This window comes from Vombatus ursinus, unplaced genomic scaffold, assembly GCF_900497805.2.
Source record: "Vombatus ursinus unplaced genomic scaffold, bare-nosed wombat genome assembly UNPS02014799.1, whole genome shotgun sequence".
Taxonomy (NCBI): domain Eukaryota; kingdom Metazoa; phylum Chordata; class Mammalia; order Diprotodontia; family Vombatidae; genus Vombatus; species Vombatus ursinus.
In genome coordinates, this window is record NW_020954577.1 from 5,655,079 (window position 1) to 5,676,638 (window position 21,560).

The 21,560-nt window shown below is 41.0% G+C and overlaps 1 protein-coding gene across 5 annotated transcripts in view; it reads right to left on the reverse strand.

The window, feature by feature from the left end:
• The window catches only part of LOC114050440 (tax1-binding protein 1-like), a 72,592-nt gene that overhangs the window by 6,632 nt on the left and 44,400 nt on the right, over positions 1-21,560 (reverse strand). For all 5 annotated transcript variants that reach the window (XM_027872123.1, XM_027872122.1, XM_027872121.1 and 2 more), the window contains 7 exons: positions 19,196-19,420; positions 18,495-18,641; positions 17,260-17,353; positions 14,796-14,914; positions 12,086-12,211; positions 6,057-6,228; positions 5,362-5,510 (listed from right to left, as the gene is read on the reverse strand). In XM_027872123.1, the coding sequence (XP_027727924.1) occupies positions 5,362-5,510; positions 6,057-6,228; positions 12,086-12,211; positions 14,796-14,914; positions 17,260-17,353; positions 18,495-18,641; positions 19,196-19,420 (1,032 nt within the window). The remainder of the gene's footprint in view (positions 1-5,361; positions 5,511-6,056; positions 6,229-12,085; positions 12,212-14,795; positions 14,915-17,259; positions 17,354-18,494; positions 18,642-19,195; positions 19,421-21,560) is intronic.

Genomic DNA, 21,560 nt, shown 5'->3' on the forward strand with positions numbered 1-21,560 from the left:
CTGAGAGACATTATCCCTATGATCGGCATTATACCTACCTCAAATAATTTTATAAACTAATTATTTCAGGACTATGAAGAAGCGTCAAATCACTCAATTAAAAATCCTCTTTACGAAAGTGGCATCACTCCATGGTGCTCTGTCCTCAGCACCCAAATCCTCACACACTGGTGGCCACCACTGTAGTTCATTATAGTTTTACATTCAAGATGCTTCCAGACACATGAATCACAGAAACGCTGAATTTGAAGAAACCATCCAGTTTGACGTGTACTTGAAAAAGAAACCTCACTACCACATACCCCAAATGGTCTCCCTTAAAGGCAGCGGCTATTTTATTTGTGTGTTCATATCCCAAGCATCTACCATCGTGTCTGGCGCACGGAAAGCAATTAATAAAGGCTCGTAAAACTGAAGTGAGACTGGCAAGCCGTCTTGTCATCCAGCCTCTCGAGGAAGACTTCAAAGAAGGGGCAACTCACTACCTGCTAAGGCATGCCATGTTGCCTCCTAACGTTCCTCTCTGTAACTCCCACCTACTTTTCCTAGTCTACTTTCTCTTCCCCTTCGAATGGCTGGAGAGCACTCACCTGCAAAGCCCACTGCCCTCCTTTAGACTAAATGCGCCCAATCCCTTGAAACGATGCTCATCTGGAATGGAATCAAGGCCCATGCCCGTTGCGGGGGGCTTTCTGTCCAGCTCATAATGGTCCTAAACTGTGGAAACAAAAACTGCACAATTCCCCTGATGTTGCCTGACAAGGGCAGAGCGCCACCAGACTGTCACGGCTCTTCCTGGAAGCTGCACCCCAGAGCATGAGCTACTGGTCCCTATAACACAATGATGAGTAGCTAGGAATCCATAAAATGGCTACATCTCTTTCAGAATAGTCAGTCTTAGCTCATCCCTGGGTTCAAAAGCTTAAGAAGTACAACTTGCAAATTAGATCTTAACTGATTTAGGCCAATGTTCTGCCTGTCATGACCTTTCAGATTCCTTTGCTATCCAGTGTCTGACCTACCCTTCTGTTCTGTGGGTAACAGAACATACAGAAAGCTAGCACTGTCCCCTGAAAACAAGCACATTCCTTATGGCATTCAAGAAACACTACATCCACATGTCTACACAGAAGGTGGAGCCAAGATGACGGAGGGAAAGCAGTGACTTGCTAGAGCTCTCCCCCAAACCCCTCCAAATACCTACAAAAAATGGCTCTAAACAAATTCTAAAGCAGCAGAACCCACAAAAAAACAGAGTAAAACAAATTTCCAGCCCAAGACAACCTGGATGGCTGATCAGAAAGGTATATTTCCAAGTGACTGTTCCACCAGCGTCTCAAACTCACTCTAGCCAAACCCATGGCTCTGCACACCTTCTTCATGCATGGAATGCTCTCCTTTCCGACCTGTACCTCTTTTTTTTTTTGCCCCAAAGTATTTACTGATATTTTCTCTTTTTTATATCACCAGATTATTCTGTGTATCCCTCCTCCTGTCCCTCCAGGAGAGCCATCCTATATGACATAGTATTTGCTAGAGAGGAGAAAACAAGTCAGCACAACTGATGGACACATTGAGAAAGTCAAAAATACATGCACCATGTGACCCCTGTAGGCCTCCCACCTCCCTCATCTCTCTTTGTCTGAGCCCTCCTGCATTGTTACGATTTTTTTGGTGTGTCACTATTCTTTCCATTTCCATTTCTAGGGCTGTTTGTCAAGGTGGTTTTCCTGGCTCTGCTTACTTCACTCTGCATCTCTGCATTCATCATATACATTATTTCTTACAGCACAGTCATCTTACATTACAACCATGTGCCACAATTTACTGAGTCATTCCCCAACTGAGGAGCCTCTACTTTGTTTCCAATTCTTCACTATCATAAAAGGTGCTGCTATAAATATTTTAGAGTACATAGGGACTTTTTTCCTTATCAATGGCTTCCTTGGGTTATAAAAACCCAGTAATGGTGTCTCTGATTCAGAGTATGGACATTTGAGCCACTGTATTTACATAGTTCCAAATGCTTTCCAAAATGGTTGTACCATTTCACAATTCCACCAACAACGTATTAGTGTGCCTAACTTCCCACCACACCTCCAACACTGATTGTGGTCATTCTGGATCATTTTTGCCCACTTTGCAGGGTATGAGGTGAAACCACAGGGTTGTTGATTCGCATTTTTCTAATAGTGACCTGGAGCATTTTTTCATGGGGCTGTGAACATTCTGCAATTCTTCCTTTGTTCACTTTGATCATTTATGCACTGGAGAATGGCCTTCTCCCCGCCCATGTGCTGGTTATATCTTGTTTCAGTTTCTATGTGTATATGGTATTTCCCCCCAAGGAATGTAACAGCTCCTTGAAGGCAACAATTATTTCAGTTTTGTCTTCATTTCTTTGGTGTCTAAAAAATGACCACCAGGGTTTCTGCTCTGAATTTTTCTAACGACAACATAATTTAGTGATCTTCCCATATTTAATTAACTACCTTGGTTTTCCGTTCATGGTCTCTGTATCCAACAACAGATTACTACCCTTCCTGAAATCAAGTCAACAAGCATTTATTAAACACTGACCATGTTCAAGGCCCCATGGAAAGCACTAGGGATAGCCAAAAGATATAACCACCTGATATCCCAAGATCTTATTCTCCTACTTATATAGCAATTTCTTGGATTTTAAATTGTGATCGTAAAATAATAATGAACAGAGTTCCCTGAATGTTTCAAAAGAATAGAGTCTATAAGTATGCTCCATAGAAGTTCACTGTAGAAAATACTTCAGAAAAATGTTTAAGTCCCCTATTTTATTGGATCAAAAGTTTTATCCAAACTTTCATTCAAAGTTTCCCTCTATGCTTACTGCTGATAATATGAATTTATCTTTATTTTTCAAGGATTAATTTGCCAACATAAGAGACAACTGAAATCATACCAGTTAAATCAAAGAGAAGAAAGTAGATAAAGCATAATTCTGGTGAGGAACCAACTTCTTAAAATACCAACATTTTTGCTCATACTAGAAAACTTCGGATCACCTTGTTTTTAATTTCCTCTAATATCTCAGGTCCTAGAATCAAAGCCTGACGGACAGGACATTCTTAACTCCCCACACCTGTAAGCAGTTGTCTCTCTCCTGGGCTGTGATGTCACTGATTGTGTCCCTCTATGTCAAAGAGACAGAGGGCTCTCCTGGGCTTCAGGTTCCACTTCAGAAACCATCTGTGCAATCATAGGCAAAAATACTTCCCATTTACAGTCTCAATTTTCTAATAAATAAAATGGGAATAACATCTATTACACCTGACTCACAGAATTATACTGAAGGGTCCTGCAAGCCTACTATACATTATTATCCCAATTAATCTCAGCTGCATTACCCTCAAATTTGAATGGATTTGTCTCTCAAATTAATAATAAAGAGTATCATATTTGCCTTGGGTAAGTTTCTATGAAAAGTCACATTTGGTGACTTACCAAGACAGGAAGATAATACTAAAGTAAACTTAAAATGGTAACTATATAATGGAAGACAAAATCCCTGAAACAGTAAAAAGGTGGCATGGGAACTAAACTGAGCCACTTAACCCAAAGATTTATTTTCAAAATCTCTGTACAAATTGCCTCCATCCTAGCTTTAGGGTGACCTGCTTTATCCGGACTCACTATTCCTCAGAGTTTATTTTATGCCTTCTCCTTCCAGCCACCTAATAGAGCTATTTCTTTACTAACACTGCTCTGCCATTCAGTCTAATTTACCTTTAAAAATCATTTTATCAGGAATTCCTGTATTGTCATTCATTTAAGTCCTTCTTTTAACATGCAGAAATTAAAATTACATTTTAGAAGTGTACTCCCATCTGATTTTCATTTCCAACTGCCGGAAAATTTGAAGCTAAAAATCTGTGATGGTTTATACAAACTGGTTTCTGTCTGGTGTAAAGAATCTGAATGGAGAAACAGTAATCCAAGGTTACTTCCTCTTCAAGCAGATTAGAGTCTTTCCATCTCATTACCAAATCTCAGTGTGTCAGCAGATGAGCACAAGACTCTAACGCTGCTTCTCATGGGTTTGCAGGAGGGCAAAGCACAGATTCAAAAAAAAAAGGGAAACAACCTCTCTGCTAATTAAACTGAAGCAGATGACTAAAGAAGAGAAGGGCTTGTCACAGGTAATGTTGGAGCCGAGAATGATCAGATTAGATATGCAAAATGGGGAGTAAAGGTGGGAAAAAGCAGTAAGATAATACTCCAGACCTTAAATAGGCTGCAAAAGTTATGACAGCTTTCCTAATTATTCCCAGTAATGGACACAGGAGGGCAAAAGGCAGAAGGGAGAAATACATTTTTCTCCATTATGGGTGCTGAGCACCAGGGCTAAAATCATGCCTGTCTGAACACTGATCAGCTTCTGCAAAGGTTAATAGCAATTAAATGCAGCAAACTAGATTAAATGAGAAGCAGGTCATGATACCCCTGTTCTTGCAAAGAGCACAATAAAGTCATTCTTTTAAATCCATCTTAGACCACAACTCATCAAGAAAGTGTGACGAGAAAGAAACAAACTTATTTAGTAAATGGTTAAGAAACCCCTTAAATGCAATCAAAGATGTGTTCCACAAGTCAATGCTGTGCTCGTCCTTGTCTTCCTGCCAGAGTACAAGAGATGCGACATTAAACAGGAGAGAGATGTGTGAGGGAACGTCTTCCAAAAAAGGAAGCTCACACAATAACACTCGCGCTTGAGGCTTTTCTAGGGAACACTAATATAATTCAAATCCTTTAAAGTTTCAAGCGGGCAAAGAAATAAATAGAATCTGCAACACATCTCACTCCAGTCTAGCAAGCCTGTTTTGAAAGCAAAGGTTCCCACTCACTTACTTGGTGAGTATTAATTCAATTCTTTTGAATAAAAACACTTCAGACTGATTAACTCCCATTTAAACAGGACCATAGGGTCAGATATTCTGAGCTAACGGGCTCTGGGAAGTCATTTCAGCCAACCATCCAGTCCAATGTCACCTCGTTTTACACGTGAGAAGACCAAGGCCCATAAAGATCATGATGTGACTTACAGCATTTGAACCCAGGACTTCTGACTCCAAACTCAACACTCTTTGTACTACTCCACGCTACCTCTCATTACGTCAATCTAAAACTTACGTGATGCTTATTACATTTACCTGTTACTTTAATGAAAATCCTACCAAAGAAGAAAATGGTTCTGAAGCATTTTATAACTGATTCTCTTACTCAAAAGGAAATTTAAATGCTGCCAGGTTTTCCAAAATTAGTGGCCATATATGTACAATACTCTAATAAATAGGTCAGGCAATGAAAAAGAGAAATTCAGTTTACGTTGCTATCTTCAGGGTCTTCTAAACCATCAGGCCGACTAAGGTTGCGAGCAGGCTGGCTACAGACTACGTTGTCTTCCAGCTCCCACAAGAACATTCTGACGGGTGGTCTTTGGATTTCATCTGGGTAAAAAGCGCCATCCGCTCCATCTGAAATAAAATCATAAAAGAACAGTGAAACTTAATACTTTAGTGTTTTTATATAGGCTCAGTAAATCTCTATCAAAATTTACATGCCAAATAGTTTAGGTATCCCCAAAAGTTTTCAAAATCAAGGGTGTTTTTAAAATGATTGGAATTTCAATAGTGCTTTAAGGCTTACGGAACATTCTAAATGTTATTGCACATCTTCACCACAACCCAGTCTAGTAATAGTGAGATGATTACCACGTGTGCTATTTTTCCCATTTTTCAGATGAAGAAGCTGACACTCAGGTATTTCGTGACTTGCCCAAGCTCACACAACTAGTAACTGTCAGAAGCAGGATTCACATTCAAATCTCTGCTGACTCCTAGTCCACTGTTCTTTCCACCATCCAGAAGTAAGTTATTGAATTTCTAAGAATTGACATATTTCTCCCCATTGTTTACCCACAAAAGAAAATCACATATTTCCCCTACCTTTCATACACTTGAAATACATAGAGTCCATGATAGCCCAGCTTAACTCAAAACCACAACTCTTTCCAAACAAACCTCTTATGTCCTGGGCTGCATAGGGATTTCCAAACTGCAGAACCGGTCTCCTGTTTGGCACTGAAGGCACAGGACCGCTGTGCTCTGTGGAGGCGCCGCTCACTTGGCATTGCTGGGCACTCTGACCTTCCGTGACTCTCTCGGCTTGACTTTCAAGTCTCCTTTTAAGCTCCTAAAAAAACAACAGAGAACCATAAGGATCCAAGTCTTTTATGGATAAGACAGCGTCAAACAAATACAGGATGCAAAACAATGATCACAGGGGACGTGTTTCAAAAATGTATTTTTGTATTTTTTGTATTTGCTCAAGTTACAACAGACAAGCTCTTGCCCAAATTATTTTCACCTCCACTTCATAAAATTCCTCTCTTGTTTTGAAGCACAGTTCAAACACTACCTTTCCTTAGCTTCCCCTCCTCCAAAGGCTGGTGCTCTCCCCTCCAAAATACCTTGTAGCTACTTACTTCTGAAATGGAATAGTCATGTATTAAGGGCCTACTATGTGCCAGGCACCATGCTAAGTGCTTTACAAATATCTCACCTGATCTTCACAACAACCCTGGGAGGAAGGTGCTATTAATATCCCCATTTTACAGCTGAGGAAACTTAGGCATATAGAGGTTAAGTAACCTGCCCAAAGTCACACAGCTAAGTAAATATCTGAGGGTGGATATGAATCCCAGTGTTGTGTGCACTGAGATCTATGTGTATAATAGTACTTACCTTAAAAGGCTGATGTGAGGGTCAAATGAGATAATAAATATAAAACATTTTGCAAAACTTAAAGTACTACATTAATGCTAGCTAGCATCATTATTAAGGCATCGAGGAGGCACGGTGGATAGAGCACAGGAGTCAGGAAGACTCATCTTTCTGAGTTCAAATCCAGCCTCACTAGCTGTCTGCCTCAGTTTCCCTCATGTGCAAAATGAACTGGAGAAGGAAATGACAAACCACTTTGGTGTTTTTGCCAAGAAAACCCCAAACAGGGTCACGGACAGTCAGACATGAGTGAAAAACAACATTCATCACTACTACTGTTATTGTTGCTGTTACTGTTAGATCTACAGGTTTAGTCACAAAGCTGGTATCATAGAGAATGCTGATCCAGCCAGGAATAATCCAATTTCACATCCTGCCTTCTACCCACGTTGGCTGTGTGGCTCACAGTCAGCCTTATTCTGAGTGTTCTAGGCACCTCTTAAAGATTATAAACTGTAGAGAACGTGCCAACCTGCTGCTGTAGAGGGGAGTTTTTAATAACAATGTCCAGTCCCAATGGTGACACTTATAAATTCATTTTTTGTCTCTTCTATTACAATGTAAGCTATTTGAGGGTAAGGGTATTCCATTCTCTACATCTGTATCCTCAGTGCCTTACAAATAGTAGGTGTTTAATCAATACTTGATGATTGATTACATGTGATTTGGCTGATGAGAGCAACTTGGAACTGTCCTAAAAGCATCCCATGATTTACCAAACGCAATTTATCCCCTCCTCTTTTTGAATTTTGGGCCCAGACCACTGTCCAAGATCTGGCGGATCTCCCATTAATAACTATAGGGCTGCAAATCTGAGGTGAAATAATGGCTCAGGCATTTACTAGACCTGTGACCCTGGGCAAATCACCTAACCTCTGCTCCACAGTTTCCTCATTTGTAAAATGGGGTAGGGAGGAGGAGAGGAGAGATTCGGTGGCCTGTAAAGTCCCTTTTAGCTCTAAATCCATAACCCTATACTCTTCTAAAACTCAGTATCATGTACAGCACAAGGGGCAAAGAAGAAATATATGGTGAGGATTCAGGATTCACACATGATGCCCATAAAGTGAACTAAAAGAGATAAACAGCCAGAGCACTGGCATAGGCAGCTCACAAAAGAAGGAAGCTATCAACAACTGTATAAAAAATACATAAGGATTTTTAAATAATCTTTATAGATTTGAGGACTAAATTCAATTCAAAATGTTAATACTCAAAGATGAAATCACAGAAAGGAATCATTACTTCAATTCACTCAGAATTTGAAGCAATATATCCATTCGACCTCTGAATAGAAACTGTATTAAGAGTAATGACTTTGTGGCTTCGGAGCACCTCCTTACTGGCTGATGACATCTGTACTCCACCCTTCAATAATACCAATTACAGATTCTCGGTGAGCTTTTAAACAAAATCACACCCCTAGAATGGATTTATCAGAAATGATTAAAGAATAATCAGCTTTTAATGTCTTTTGAAAGTACAGGATCAGTATTTTTCCTTCGTACTATTTAAGAATTTTTTGGGGAACTAAGGAGAAAATCGTGTTTAATTTCCACTCTATGAGTAAACTTCTTGGAGGTAAAAATGAGAGAAGTGCATATCCAACATTTCAAATTTACCACGGTAACCAGATTGAAAAAGTCTATCCTTTTTGTTTTATGATAAGTACAAAGCAACTCACTCATTTCCAAATACTAAGACAATTAAAATGTCAAAAATGTACATCTTTGTGCATATACATATAATTTTTAAATATCCACATTTCCTGTTACAAACATGGAAAACCTTTGTCAGCTTATTGTTTTAAATCAGTAAATCGACTGAAATGCCTGTTGCTTTGGTGGCAGCTGTTATAACATGACCAAAATGTTTTTATATTTCATCCTAGTTTAAATGTAACTATTCTCTAAGCAGAACAACAAATCACAAGGATTTCCAAGATTTCCAGCACTGCCATTTTATTTGATAGGGTAATTCTGCTAAAGATTTAATTCGATTAGAAAAAATGGATTTCATTCTCACTATTTACCTTAGCAAACTATAAGCTCATTACACTTTAAAGAAAAGATCACACTCAACTTGTGATCACTAAGACAAAGTTCAATTCTGAACAAGTTTATCATACACTAAATACAATTTTGTCCCTTTACTTCTTATTCTTCCTACTTAAACCATTTTTCTTAACATGATAAGCACCTGAAATCATTTTTGAAATAGCATACAAAATTAGTACAACAGTCACAGGGTGTCAGCCCTGTAAGGTAGGTATCTATGCATTTGTTTTACACAATCATAAGGAAGATGCAAGGCAATCTGCTATATGCTGCAGCCCCTATGTAAATGGATGACCATAACATAGCAAATGTTATTCCATTACATTCTATTAGCAGTGTTTGTTTACAGCAATTACAAAAACTAACCATGGCACCCCAAGCCCTTCCCTCTGCCGTCTCTTCAAACCTATGCATTTCTTGTGTCTCCCTATTACTGCATGCCATGAAGCTTTGGGTTTTGCCTCCACCCCCTTATTTCACTGTCTCTGGAAGGATAACAACTTCTTTCTATCATGTTTTACTGCTCGCTTGACCTAGGCTAGAGCTGAATGGGAGACAAAGCTGTAATTAATTGCCACCACACCTCCTCTAAAGATGCTGCCTGTTACCAAAGAAAAAGTAAATCCACACACACCACCAAGTCTGTACACTGGATTACTTTAAAAGATGTCACCATGAGCAAACTAATCATCACAAGACAGAAGCCATTTCACAGTGACTATTACATATCATTTCCTTTTTTCAACCTGTATTCTGAAATACACAGGTCTTCTAATACAATCTTATTCTACCAGCAAAGAATCTGAAAAAGCACTTCCTACCTTCTCCTCCTTTTCCCTCGTAAGACTTTACAAATGTGAGGTCAGATCATTTATTTCTTGTTCTTTCTGCAAAAACTGAACCTGTACAAAAAGTCAGCATTAACTCATTTAAAGAACAGTTTGGCATATCTAACTCATCCTATAATTCCACCCACATTCTTCTACTGAAATTCCTCCTGAAGGTTATCAATAACTTCCTCATTGCCAAATCCAAGGGCTTTTTCAGTTTTTCTCCTCTCCTTGACAATCTTCACAATCAATTCCTCCGTCACCTCTCTGGAGATCGCCTTTCTGTGGCCTTCCTCCTCTTCGTGAGCAATGTCCAATACAGTGTCCGCAGCCTGCCTTCTCCTCTCTCCCCTGGTGATCTCATCTACTCCCACAACTTCAATTCTGTACCCCTTTCAGATGACATAATAATGCGTATAAACACGTGTCCCCATCCTGATTTCTGCACCAAGTAGCAGTTATGCTTTCTAAACCATCTGCTAGCCACTGATGTGCCACGAAGACTTCACACTCAGAGCACCTAAAAGTGATTCATCATCCTCTGATTTACTGTCTTAAATAAACCCTCAGTCTTAACTTGTCTCCTCTCCGTTAGGCTGATGGGGGCCCCCACTGTCCAAGGCAAATCCTTCTGGTGCCTCCCCCACCCCATCCAATCTGCATAATTAAATTCATTCCTTCTTCACACATCTCTGAACAATCTATCCCTTCAATTTCCACTGAAAAAATACAAGTTCAGATCTATACGATTTCACTCCAGACTACCAAGAAGCCTAATAGCAAGATGGCACAGTGGACACAGCTCTGGGTCTGTAATCAGAAAGATCTGAGTTCAAATCCTGCCTCAGACACATAGTAGGCACTTAATGAACAAATGCTTGCTCCCTTCCCCCCTCAAATCTTTTTTTCCAGTCTACCATTTCAAATCAACCTCTGCACTGCTATCAGATAAGCATTCCAAAAGTGCTGTCCTAATTCTGTCAATCTTCCATGGTTCCCTATTATCTACATTAAAATCCAAAACTTAAGCCTTATCCAATCTTACCCCAACCTACCACCTTCTAAATCTCACCTCCCCAAAACTTCCCCTCATAAATCCCACACTCCCATGAGAGGCCTTGCCTGTACACACCAATCTTCCGTCTGCCCGGAAGGGAATGCCCTGTCACAACATTCTCCTCTCATTAGTGTGGCCTATCTCCCAGAGCCACGTGCAAAGGCAATGTCCTCCAGCAAGCAAGGAAAGTGTCTTGCCTCCAAACACTGAAAGCACAAACTATGTGACCACACACACACACACACAGAGTCTTGTGCTGATCCTTCCTGAGTATAGAGGCTCCTTCCAGATAAGAATTAGGTGGTGAATGTACACCTTTTACTCTTACCATATATGTTACACCATTGGTAGACTCTCTAATTTTCAAATAAATTGTACCAATACACAGTCAAGTTAAAAAAACATCATTTCAGCATATCAAAGTTAAATAATTTCACAAGAAATTAGCTACCGGTCTAAAAAACAGGTTCAGGTTCAATACAAAATGCTCACTGATGGCTTCATCAAATTTCCACAATTTCACAGTTGAAAGTAAAGAGAACAGTTAAATTGGCCAAGTCTGTAACAAACAGGAGGTCCTTAAGACAATCTTGAAATGTTTCCTAACATTTAACCATAAATTCAACTACACTTTAATTTGTCATATAGTGTATATACGACAAACACTGCATCAAATACTTCTTGTCTTCACACATAGAATACTCATGCAAAAAACTAAAAAACTGAAATTCTTAAAATTATAAGATTATAACTTATTTCCTTTAGGGAATAATTGATAGGGATGTATTTGTAGTTTGATTATAATTAGCTAAAGACGGTGGTCATAAGCATAGACTCTTAGATGTGGAATTGTGAGGAATTAAATTCAGAATATATATTTATATTTTACTATGTAATTTGTGATCCAAGTAATACCTATGAAATAGGTATCCAGGGGACAGACTGACTAACCTTGGGCATCCAAGATGTCCCAAAAGTCTTCGTGCCATTGTGAGTAATCAAAGCTGAAAACCGCACAAAGCATTTTGAGACTCCCTGTAAAAGGTACTGGCCAGGTGCCCCTAAGCAGAAAGCTCTGTAAGAAATGCAAGGGACACCCATGTTTCCTAATATTACAGTGAGCTACAGAATACTGATGTTCAACATTAGCACAAAGAAGCTGGCAACATCCAGTCATTTTCCCCCCCTTTGACTCAGGTCTACGTGGAGAGGATAAGACTTTCTGGGCTACATAGGTTGGACAGACAGACAGACAGACAGACAGACAGACACCACAGTACTAAACATACTATTAACAAACAACAGAACAAGGACCACACTGACTTTATACTGGTCCTCCACCTCCGCGAGGCGCAGCTTTGCTTCCTCACTGATTTTCACCTGCTCCTTCCACTTCAGCTCCAATCTGGCCAGCTCGTCAGCATAGCTGCTACATTTGGCCCTCTCATCCTACAAGACACCATTTTGATTTTGGTTACTCACTTGTGCAGTTCAAATTATCTGAAGAAAGTAATTATCAGCTGGATTTCTGCCCAATTATGCCTATATTTAAGGCAAAAACAAAAAACCAGCCAACCAAACAGAAAACGCTGGTTTACAGATGGGTCACTTACCTTCTGGCTTATCCTACCCGGTTAGATGACCGTCTCCAAACCACCTCCAAGTGTTTCCATGACACAGCGTACCATCTGAGCAAGTTCTCTACTCAAGGGAGCATTGTAACTACCTTTCAACACCTCAACAGGCCGAGGCACTGAGAGCGATTCTCAAATCCAAATACTCCAAAGGAGATGGACGTGTCAAGTGTGGCTCCTGAATTGAGTGAAACTCTCAGGAGCAGATCAGCTGACTCCCTCTTAAAGGCATCATTCTAAAGTGGTCACTGTGGTGGGGGTGGAGAGGAAAGATCAGGGACTTCATCAAGGGAGGCAACTATCTCTGATATGACATCTGCTCTGAAAGGTGTTGTCTTAGATACTGCCCTGAGGCATTGAGAGGTCTGGTGATCTGCCTGGGGCACGCAGGATGTGTCAAAGGCAGGACTGATTGCAACCACTATCCATCAGACTATGCTACTTCTTCCATGATAACACTGCATCTTAATTGAATTATGACAGAAACACGGAATTAACGTGGGCCCTACTGGCTACTATGTATGACCACATAAATTTGAGGACCACATCCTCTTGATATGCATAGAAATACTTGTTGTGCTCAATTCTGACCCCCTTTTTCTATGGGAATGGAGAGGGGAAAAATGAAGCCTCCTTCTATTGCAGTGAAGCACGCCCAATAAATCTAAGCTGACAGACTGTTGGGAAAGGAGCAAAACTCAAAGTTCTGCATGATCCAAAAGATAAGCGTAGAATGCTACAGCATCAACTGACAGCCGGCCGCCTTTCTCATTTTGCAAATGAGGTCACTCACTGATTAATTCTGCACACCCACTTTGTACTGAAAAATGTCCTCTTTTAAAATGAAAGCATTTCATTTATATGAAAAGTAGCAGAAAGGTAAATGGAAATATTATTAGCCTGGCTTCCAAAATAAATGTTGGTATCATGAGAGGACTTATGTGAACTGATGCAAAATGAAGTAAGCAAGCGCAGCTAGGTAGCGAAGTGGATAGAGCTCCAGCCTTGGAAATCAGTAGGACCTAAGTTCAAATCTGGCCTTAGACACTTGACACTTACTAGCTGTGTGACCCAGGGCAAGTCACTTGACCCCAACTGCCTCACCAAAAAAAAACAAAAAAACAAAAAAAAAGAACTCCAAAATCCCCTCACATACTAGCTGTGTGACTCTGGGCAAGTCACTTAACCCCAACTGCCTCACAAAAAAAAAGGGGGGGGGGAACATTGTGCACAGTAACAGCGATATTATAATGATATTCAACTGTGAAAAGATTTAGCTACTCTGATCACTGCAATGATCCACCACAACTCCAAAGGACTGGATCAGAAATGCTATCTATCTCCAGACAGAGAACCGACAGATTCAAAGTGCAGACTGAACCAAATTTTTTTTTCCCTTTTTTTCTTTTCTCTCCAAAACATGGCTAATTCTGAAATTTTTTGCATGACTTTTTACGTGCAACGGGCAGGAAAAACTTTGGAACTGAAAGTAAAAGCAAATGTTTATAACAGGTTCCCAGACTGAGAGCTAGCTGAGACTTCAAAGGATACCAAATGCCCCGAATCCAATCATTTTTAAGTGGGGAGGCTGAGAGTCAGCAGTTAAATGCATGCCCAAGGTCACGCAGATAGTAATGGCAAAAGTGGAATTTGAACCCAAAGCTTCCTGACTCCAAGGCTGGTGTCAACTCCTCTATACCAGAGAAAGTAATTTTTGCAGAGGGAAAAGCAAAGTGTGGTGATTTCACTTGTTTTACGACCACAGCAACCTAGTATAATGCGAGAAGTGTGAGACTTGGGTTTAAATCCTGCCTCACACACTTATTATATTGGTAATTGTGGGCAAATCCTAATCTTCCACAGGCAGAGGCTCAGCTGCTTCATCTGGAAAGGAGGAAGAGATCCTTAAATTACCTTTCCCACAGGGCTGCTTAAAGCAGAATGCGTGAAACTGAAAAGCGCTAAATCAATGAGAATTATTACTATTACCAAGAATGAAGTTGTCTTCCAAAAATCACCTAGAGACTGGAAACATTTTGTGTCTCTTTAAAGCTCCATCACATCATTTTTTAAAAGAAAAACAAATGAGGCTGAATGGCTACATCCCATGGTGACGAGAAGCCAGCCTTGGATCCAGGAAGCCCTCAGTTTATACACAGTCACTGGCCTCCTCAGGGCTCCACCAGAGGCAGAGAAGGTGCTGACCAGCATGGGCACTGGCGTCTCCTCCTCTAGGAGGCCGCACACAACAAAATCACAGGCCAAAGGCTCAATAACGGCCCGTGTTCAGCAGGAAGAGCAGTTTGCCTTGGCGAGACCTCAGGAGAGGGAGAGAAGAAGTGCCTGGAAGCCCCTCCACCACTGGCTTCCGGTGCAACTTCTCAAAGCCACTGACTTACCAGGAGGAGTTGTTTACATTTCTTGTACTTTTCTGTCTTCTCAGCAATTTCTTTGGTCATTTCACAAACTTGCCCCTTTGTCACCACCTCAGGAATCATCTCAGACGTAGCAAGTCCAACTATTAAAAACAAATGTGAAAGTGCTGATGAGAAATCTCCCATTTCCCTTCTTAAGTTAACTAAGCAGAGCTTAGGTGGACAAAAGGTAGTCCACTGCCAAAGGCAACATGTGGACTGACTGTGCCCACCACCATCACTTTAAAGACATTTCACGCTGAAGTCTCACAAAGCAGAATCCTGACGCTTTATCTTGATTAAAACTCAGGCTGGCTTTGAAACAACGTAGCCCTTGATCTCCTGTCCTGTTTGGACTCCTACAAACTCTGAAGCTAAGTCTTTATACAGGTATTCCACTACATCACTGGCCATGGGTCCTCTTCATGTAAATCCTCCCTCTGACAGAGCACACATCAGGTGCCCTTCATGCCTACTCAGGCTCTAGACTGGTGTAGCCCTCCTCCCATAAATGCTCTCCAGCAGGATCCCCCTCCTCAGAAGAATTTCTTCTAGATCTATGTAGAAGGTGCTAACGAGGACGGAACACAAGGCCAGACCTTGCCACTGTTCTTCTCACGTGAACGGATGGGTTCTAGGTATTTCTCTCATAAAATCCTTTGCATGGCTTCCCCTGCACGTCTTCCTGACAATGCCTCAGCCTATTCACATCCATCACCCATTAGCTGCTGTTCTTTGGGTGGCTGGAAACTGGTTTATCAGAGACTGTGGCCTTTTGTTACCATCACACCAAAAGAACACTGACATTCTCAATAGAATTAAAAATATTTAGAGCAACATTCTGTGCAGTAGCAAAGAACTGGAACCAAAGTAATTGCCCCTTGCCTGAGGCAGGGCCCCCAACATGCTGCGGACCGTGAGTGTTATGGGATGTCCCTGGGCCATAAGAAATGAGCAATGTTATGAACACAGAACCACGTGACAGGACTACATACATGGAGATAGAGGGGATCAGGAAAACAATATCTCCAATGAGCACAGCAACGTAAAGGAAAGGACAGAAGCAAGAAAGCAATCAAAACTGAACCCCACAAAATTACACTAACCAAACCTGACCCCAAGAGAAGCGAAGGCATCACTGCTTACAGGGTCAGGTTTTTTCATCAGGTTGGATGGTTTTGCTGAACTACCCCCTACCCACCCCACCTTCTTCACTACTTGCTATAAGAGATGGCTCTATGGAAGGCAAACAAGGGGTTACACTGGGAAATCTTGGTGGCGTTAAAATGTAAGATAGCAGCAAAAAATTATTTTTAAAGGAAAAAAAAGCCTCTGTATCGAGGAAAAGCTTGCAATGCACAATTTCCCAAGGCAATCAAGCCCACCACCTGCCTCCTACGCAATTTTGAGCCCACTTTATTTACTATGTGCCATGCGTACCCAAGATTATGTACTGATGGACCAGTTCTAATAGGTGTCCATCTTAGCACACACAAAAATCTGTGTGAGTTGTTGTTATTGTTGAATCATTTCAGCATGTCTGACTCTTTGTGACCCCACTTGGGGTTTACTTGGCTAAAATACTAAAGTGATTTGCCATTTCCATCTCCAGCTCATTTTACAGATGAGGAAACTTAGACAAGCAGGGTGAAGTGACTTGCCCAGAGTCACACAGCTAGTAGGCCGGATTTGATCTCAGGTCTTCCTGACTCCAGACCTGGCATTTCATCCACTGCACCACCTAGCTGACTCCCTGTGTAGGTAGTTAGGCCATATGCTTTCCATAGGCTCTCATCCTAAGGTCTGATGCAAGCACCAGCAGCTGGTACAGCTGCAATCTTTAGGGAATGCCTCTTCTGTTTGGCTCTGCTGGATATACGCCTTGACAGCAGCAAAGAGCCTGAGCAAGCGCACATCACTCAGTTTAGTGCCTCATTTATTATTAATAATTAGAGGGTCCAACTATGTTGTTTCATCTTTCAAGAAATATTATGTAATAGTAATAGACAAATGGAAGACACCTTCTTGGAAGACAACCACCAAAGGCCACATTCTCTTCTACCAAAGCAAGTGTTTTGGGTTTGGGTTTTTATAGTTTTCAAGCCAGAAGCCCAATGACAACCCGACTACCACATCTCACTGCTTAGCAAGGAGATAAAGCATTCTCTAGGTTCCCTTGGCCTTCTCCTGATGGTGACTGGCTAAGCCTCCTCAGGAAAGACTGACTGACTGTGGTGATATCTCTTTTTATCCATTTCCCTTCTAATATCAACAGCTGATTTAAATGGGTTAGGCCAGAGCTGAAAGAGTTGGACACTCTATCATCCCATGTTAACTCTTTTGCCTTCTGCTCCAACAATCATCTCGATTATCTGACTCTATGTTGTTCCAGACAGATGCTATTTTCAAGCCTAAGATAACTCATAAAAACTTGACAGGTTAAAGATACCTGCAGCAGCTGCCAATTTGATGTTAACAGGAGAGCCAGACGCTGTCTCTGTGTTGCTTGAGGCATCCGTCACTTTCTGTTGGTTCCCAGTTTTCTTTATGAAAAGACAGATCTTTATTAGTAGTCTATTCAATATCTTAACAATTGTTAAACACTTACATTATCACTGAAAATATACATACAATCATTTAAAGAGATTTTGGCATGGAGCAATCTGATAAGTGAAGGAATTCTCAAAATTTAATTACTTTAATAATTACAAGAAAAAAAACGAAGAGGATTAGCAAAGATAATGCCACAAGATTAACAAAGGGCCTGTCAGTTGACACTGTACTTTACTGTACACACTTTATCAAGCAGAGAAGTAAGTCTCTCTTATAAATCACTCCTCTGGTCACCAGAGCTCCTCATAGACCTCCCTCTGGAAATCAACACTGCACCTCCTAAGCTCCTCAATGACAGGCCCCAACACCTTACAAAGCAGAAATCATATGACGTCTTTAATACTCCTTCCCTAATGACCGGCTTCTGTATTCTTCCACTTTCCTGCAGCGTTTCTTCAGCCCAAATCCCTGCTTTCCTTCGTAATGATGACTTGCAACATGACAGAAGGAAATTGGTAACTGATGACGCAGGGGACTGCTTCACAGGTGGAACGCCCAATCTGCAGGCTGACTTCCCTCGAGAACTGCCTCACAATTCCACAGAAAGAGGGACCAAGAGGCTGCACCCCGAGCTCTGAGGCATCAGGAACAAAAGAACTGCAGCCATGCACGTTGCCCCAACTTTCTCCCACTGCTACCCTGCCACCTTGGCTGGCTACGCTTGGATAAGCTGCCCTAAGAGACCCAACTTCAGACTAGCCCTGACAGGTTCAGCAGACAATTTCCTTATCACAGCATAGGAGGAAAAAGTACTAGGGGTAGTGGTAGAAATCTATACCCCAGATGTAGAATACTACATTCTCCCTGAGCAACCTTAGACAAGTCACTTTCCCTCTGTGGGCCTCAGTTTCCTCATCTGTAATACAAGGAAGTCTCATCCATCTGGAATCCTAGGTACCAGGTGTCAAGCAAAAAAAGGAAGGAAAAATCCTCCCAGTCCCAGAAAGCATGTAGGCATAGTGCAGCTGGGATGTTGCTTAATATTTGTACTGGTTATAACATGCTTTTATCAGTGATCATCAACAGGGCTGAAGGAAATCCTTTGATAGCCCTGCCATCAGAGCTACTCACGGCCTGCTCGGAGAGCCGGGTCACTTGTTTTTGAAGCCTCTGGCACTCCCTGAATTTCTCCCTGTAATGGTCTGCAGCCATCTGCAGGCGAAGCTTCAGGTCTTCCACCTCTCTACGCAGCTCCTGCTCAACTGGATCCGTTTTCTCCTTTAAAAAGAAGAAGATTTTAGTAAAAACAAGTTTAGAAACAAACAGCCTAGATACTTCCTTTGGAAACACATTTGTTTTCTAGAGCACGTATTTTTTAAAATCATTACACAAATGAACATACGTAGAATGTCACGGTAAAGTCATCTCAGAAGCACACATCCACTAAAAACCACAGGTGACCCAAGAAACCGAGTCATCTGGGCTACTTTTTCCCAAGAATTTCTGCCTACAACATTCCTAACTCTAAATAATGTAAACAGGTTTCAGGAAATTTCAAACAAAAATTATAATCTTTCCCCTGAAAAACCTAATTCAAAAACCGAATCAGTCAGAACCATTAAGAATATGCTGAAAATACTACTAGCTTACCACAAAATTAATCTCAAGGAAAGCAAAATGGTTCGATGAATTAGGAATGAAAATAGAGAATGTTGTGATCCAAACCTTGATCTACGTTATGAGAATACCACATTTCTTTTCTAAGCTTTGAAAATATTCTGCGAGCAGCATGACTTCTCCAGGTAAATTCAAAATAGAGTCGGCTGACTGACCTGCTGCTTTTTCACGACAGCGACTCTCAGCTCGGCCACGGCCTCCGCTAGCTGGCTTCTGACTTGCTCGTTTTCTAGCCGGGCACTATGGAGTTCAGACATGGTCTGATCCCTCACGCTGACGGCATCACTCAGCTCTTTGGCCAGAAACACAGCTTCTTGCCGAGTAGCCTGGACCTGCTCCTCTGCTTTGCGAAGTTGCTCTTTTAGATATGCAGCATCTTCCTGAAAAAAACAAATAAATAAAAAATAAAAATGATCAATAAGTGTCTACGTAAAAAAAAAAATCTCTAAATTTCATCCAGACGAGGTTTCCCAATCTCTATCAACCACCAACCCCCACCCACTTCTGGCCAAACCTTCTATTCCTAACAACAGAACACACCAGCTCTTAACCTCCACAGTAACGTGGCACAGAAGGTAACACCAACATGCCTGCTTCAAACTTGATAACTTCTCTCATTTTTAAGAAAGCAAAATCTTTAAAATGTCTAAGAAAATAAGCCCCTGATGCCCTCCCAGTCTGTGCACAGAGTTACAGCTTGAGAGCTGAGGGGTACTGCAGAGAGCACCTAGCCCAACCACCGCGTTTCACACACAAGACGCCCAAGAAAGGCAAGGTCTGAATCAAGTCCACTAACTGCAGAGCCAGGGCTCTGGTTCATGGATGCTTTTGCTTGGATGTAATTCTAGATGACTAAGTTGGCAAAATGAAAAATTCCATAGGGAAGTAACTAGTCATGTGTCTATCCATTCTTCCATTCTATGCCCACTGTATGCTGGAGACTAGAATTACAACAAAATGACCCACAAGCCTTGAAGGGACCATTGGTGCAATATCTTACATCTCCACAGGACTTCTTTTTCAATGGTCTTCCCATGCCCCTCCAAGCTATCACCTCCCTCTGCCCTTACAACGATGCTCTGGAGCAGGAGGATCTCCATCTCTCAAGCCCAATCCCTGTTCTAAGCAGAGCCCCCAGCCCAGCTGTATGACTGGTAACAGCCAATGAGGAATACCGTGCAGTTGTTCTGGAAGTACAAAAACTTTTGGCCAAAGGTTTTCACTAAGAGCAAAAAGAATTTCAGAGCAGGAGACCTAAAGTTAACCACCACTGTTATTTACTATCTATGTAACCTCAAGTAGATTATTTCATCTCATGAGCTTTTAGTTTTCTAAAGGGGTTGGACCCCATGGGCCCCAAGGTACTAAGTTCTTCAGCTTTCCACTTCTTTTACATCCTTCCTTATTATTTTACAATGAGAAAATGAAGACAGCTATGGCCATCATAACTTGAGAGTCACAGTGGTTAAGCTCTTATTATCACCTTCATTATCATAAATCTAAATAATATCAAACCCTTCAATTTGTATTAAAAGTCTGTGAAACAACTTCCAAGTTGTTACAATCCGATCCAAAACAGGTTTTGGACCTGCCCACCTTAAGTCTAACTGGGGCCCAGTAAAATAATATTTGTTGTTGTTTTTGTTCAGCTGTTTCAGTCACGTCTGACTGTCTGTGACCCGATTGAGGTTTCTCGGCAAAGATACAGGAGTGGTTTGCTATTTCCTTTTTCGGTTCCTTTTACAGATGAGGAAATGGAGGCAAATGGGATTAAGTGACTTGCCCAGGGTCACAAAGCTACTAAGTGTCTGAGACCGGATTTGAACTCAAGTCTTCCTGACTCCGGGCCTGGCGCTCTATGCACTATGGTGCCACCTGGCTGCCTTAGTAAAATAATGACTGGGTGACAAAAGAGCAAACAAATGGATAACTCGGTCAAATTTTCTATTAGAGATTGGTTACAAATCGAAGCTATCAAATAATCAATATAAGGTCTGAAAAACTGCCAAAAATGAAGATAAGTCATGAGGATACAACTAAAAACCAAATGTTAAAAGGTTAAACGTGTCATGAAAATTCTTCCTTGTGTTATTATCAATCACCCAACAAATTTACATATTGCAGTTTACAAACGACTTTCCTCACAACTCTGGGAAGTAAGGAGAGTTCAATAATCCTCATCTCGATTTTACAGATGAAGAAACTGAGGCCCAGCAAATATTTCAGTGACTTGCCTCTGGTAACCCCAAGTGCTGGATTTTTGTGTGACTCCATGTTCAGGAGATCTGTACAATGCAGCCAACTGCTCCTCACAATAACTTTGCTACATTCAATTATCCTATTTTTACTTTGTGTATATTTAAAAATGTACAGAAGAAAGCAATAGATTCTTTTGATTAAAACTAATAAGTTGTATCTCAGTACACTCTGCGTACGTAGTAAATAGAAGGGTCACGAAATGCAATCATACAATCAGACTTTTTTAAGAAACAAAAATCTACAATTAATCCATATTGAATG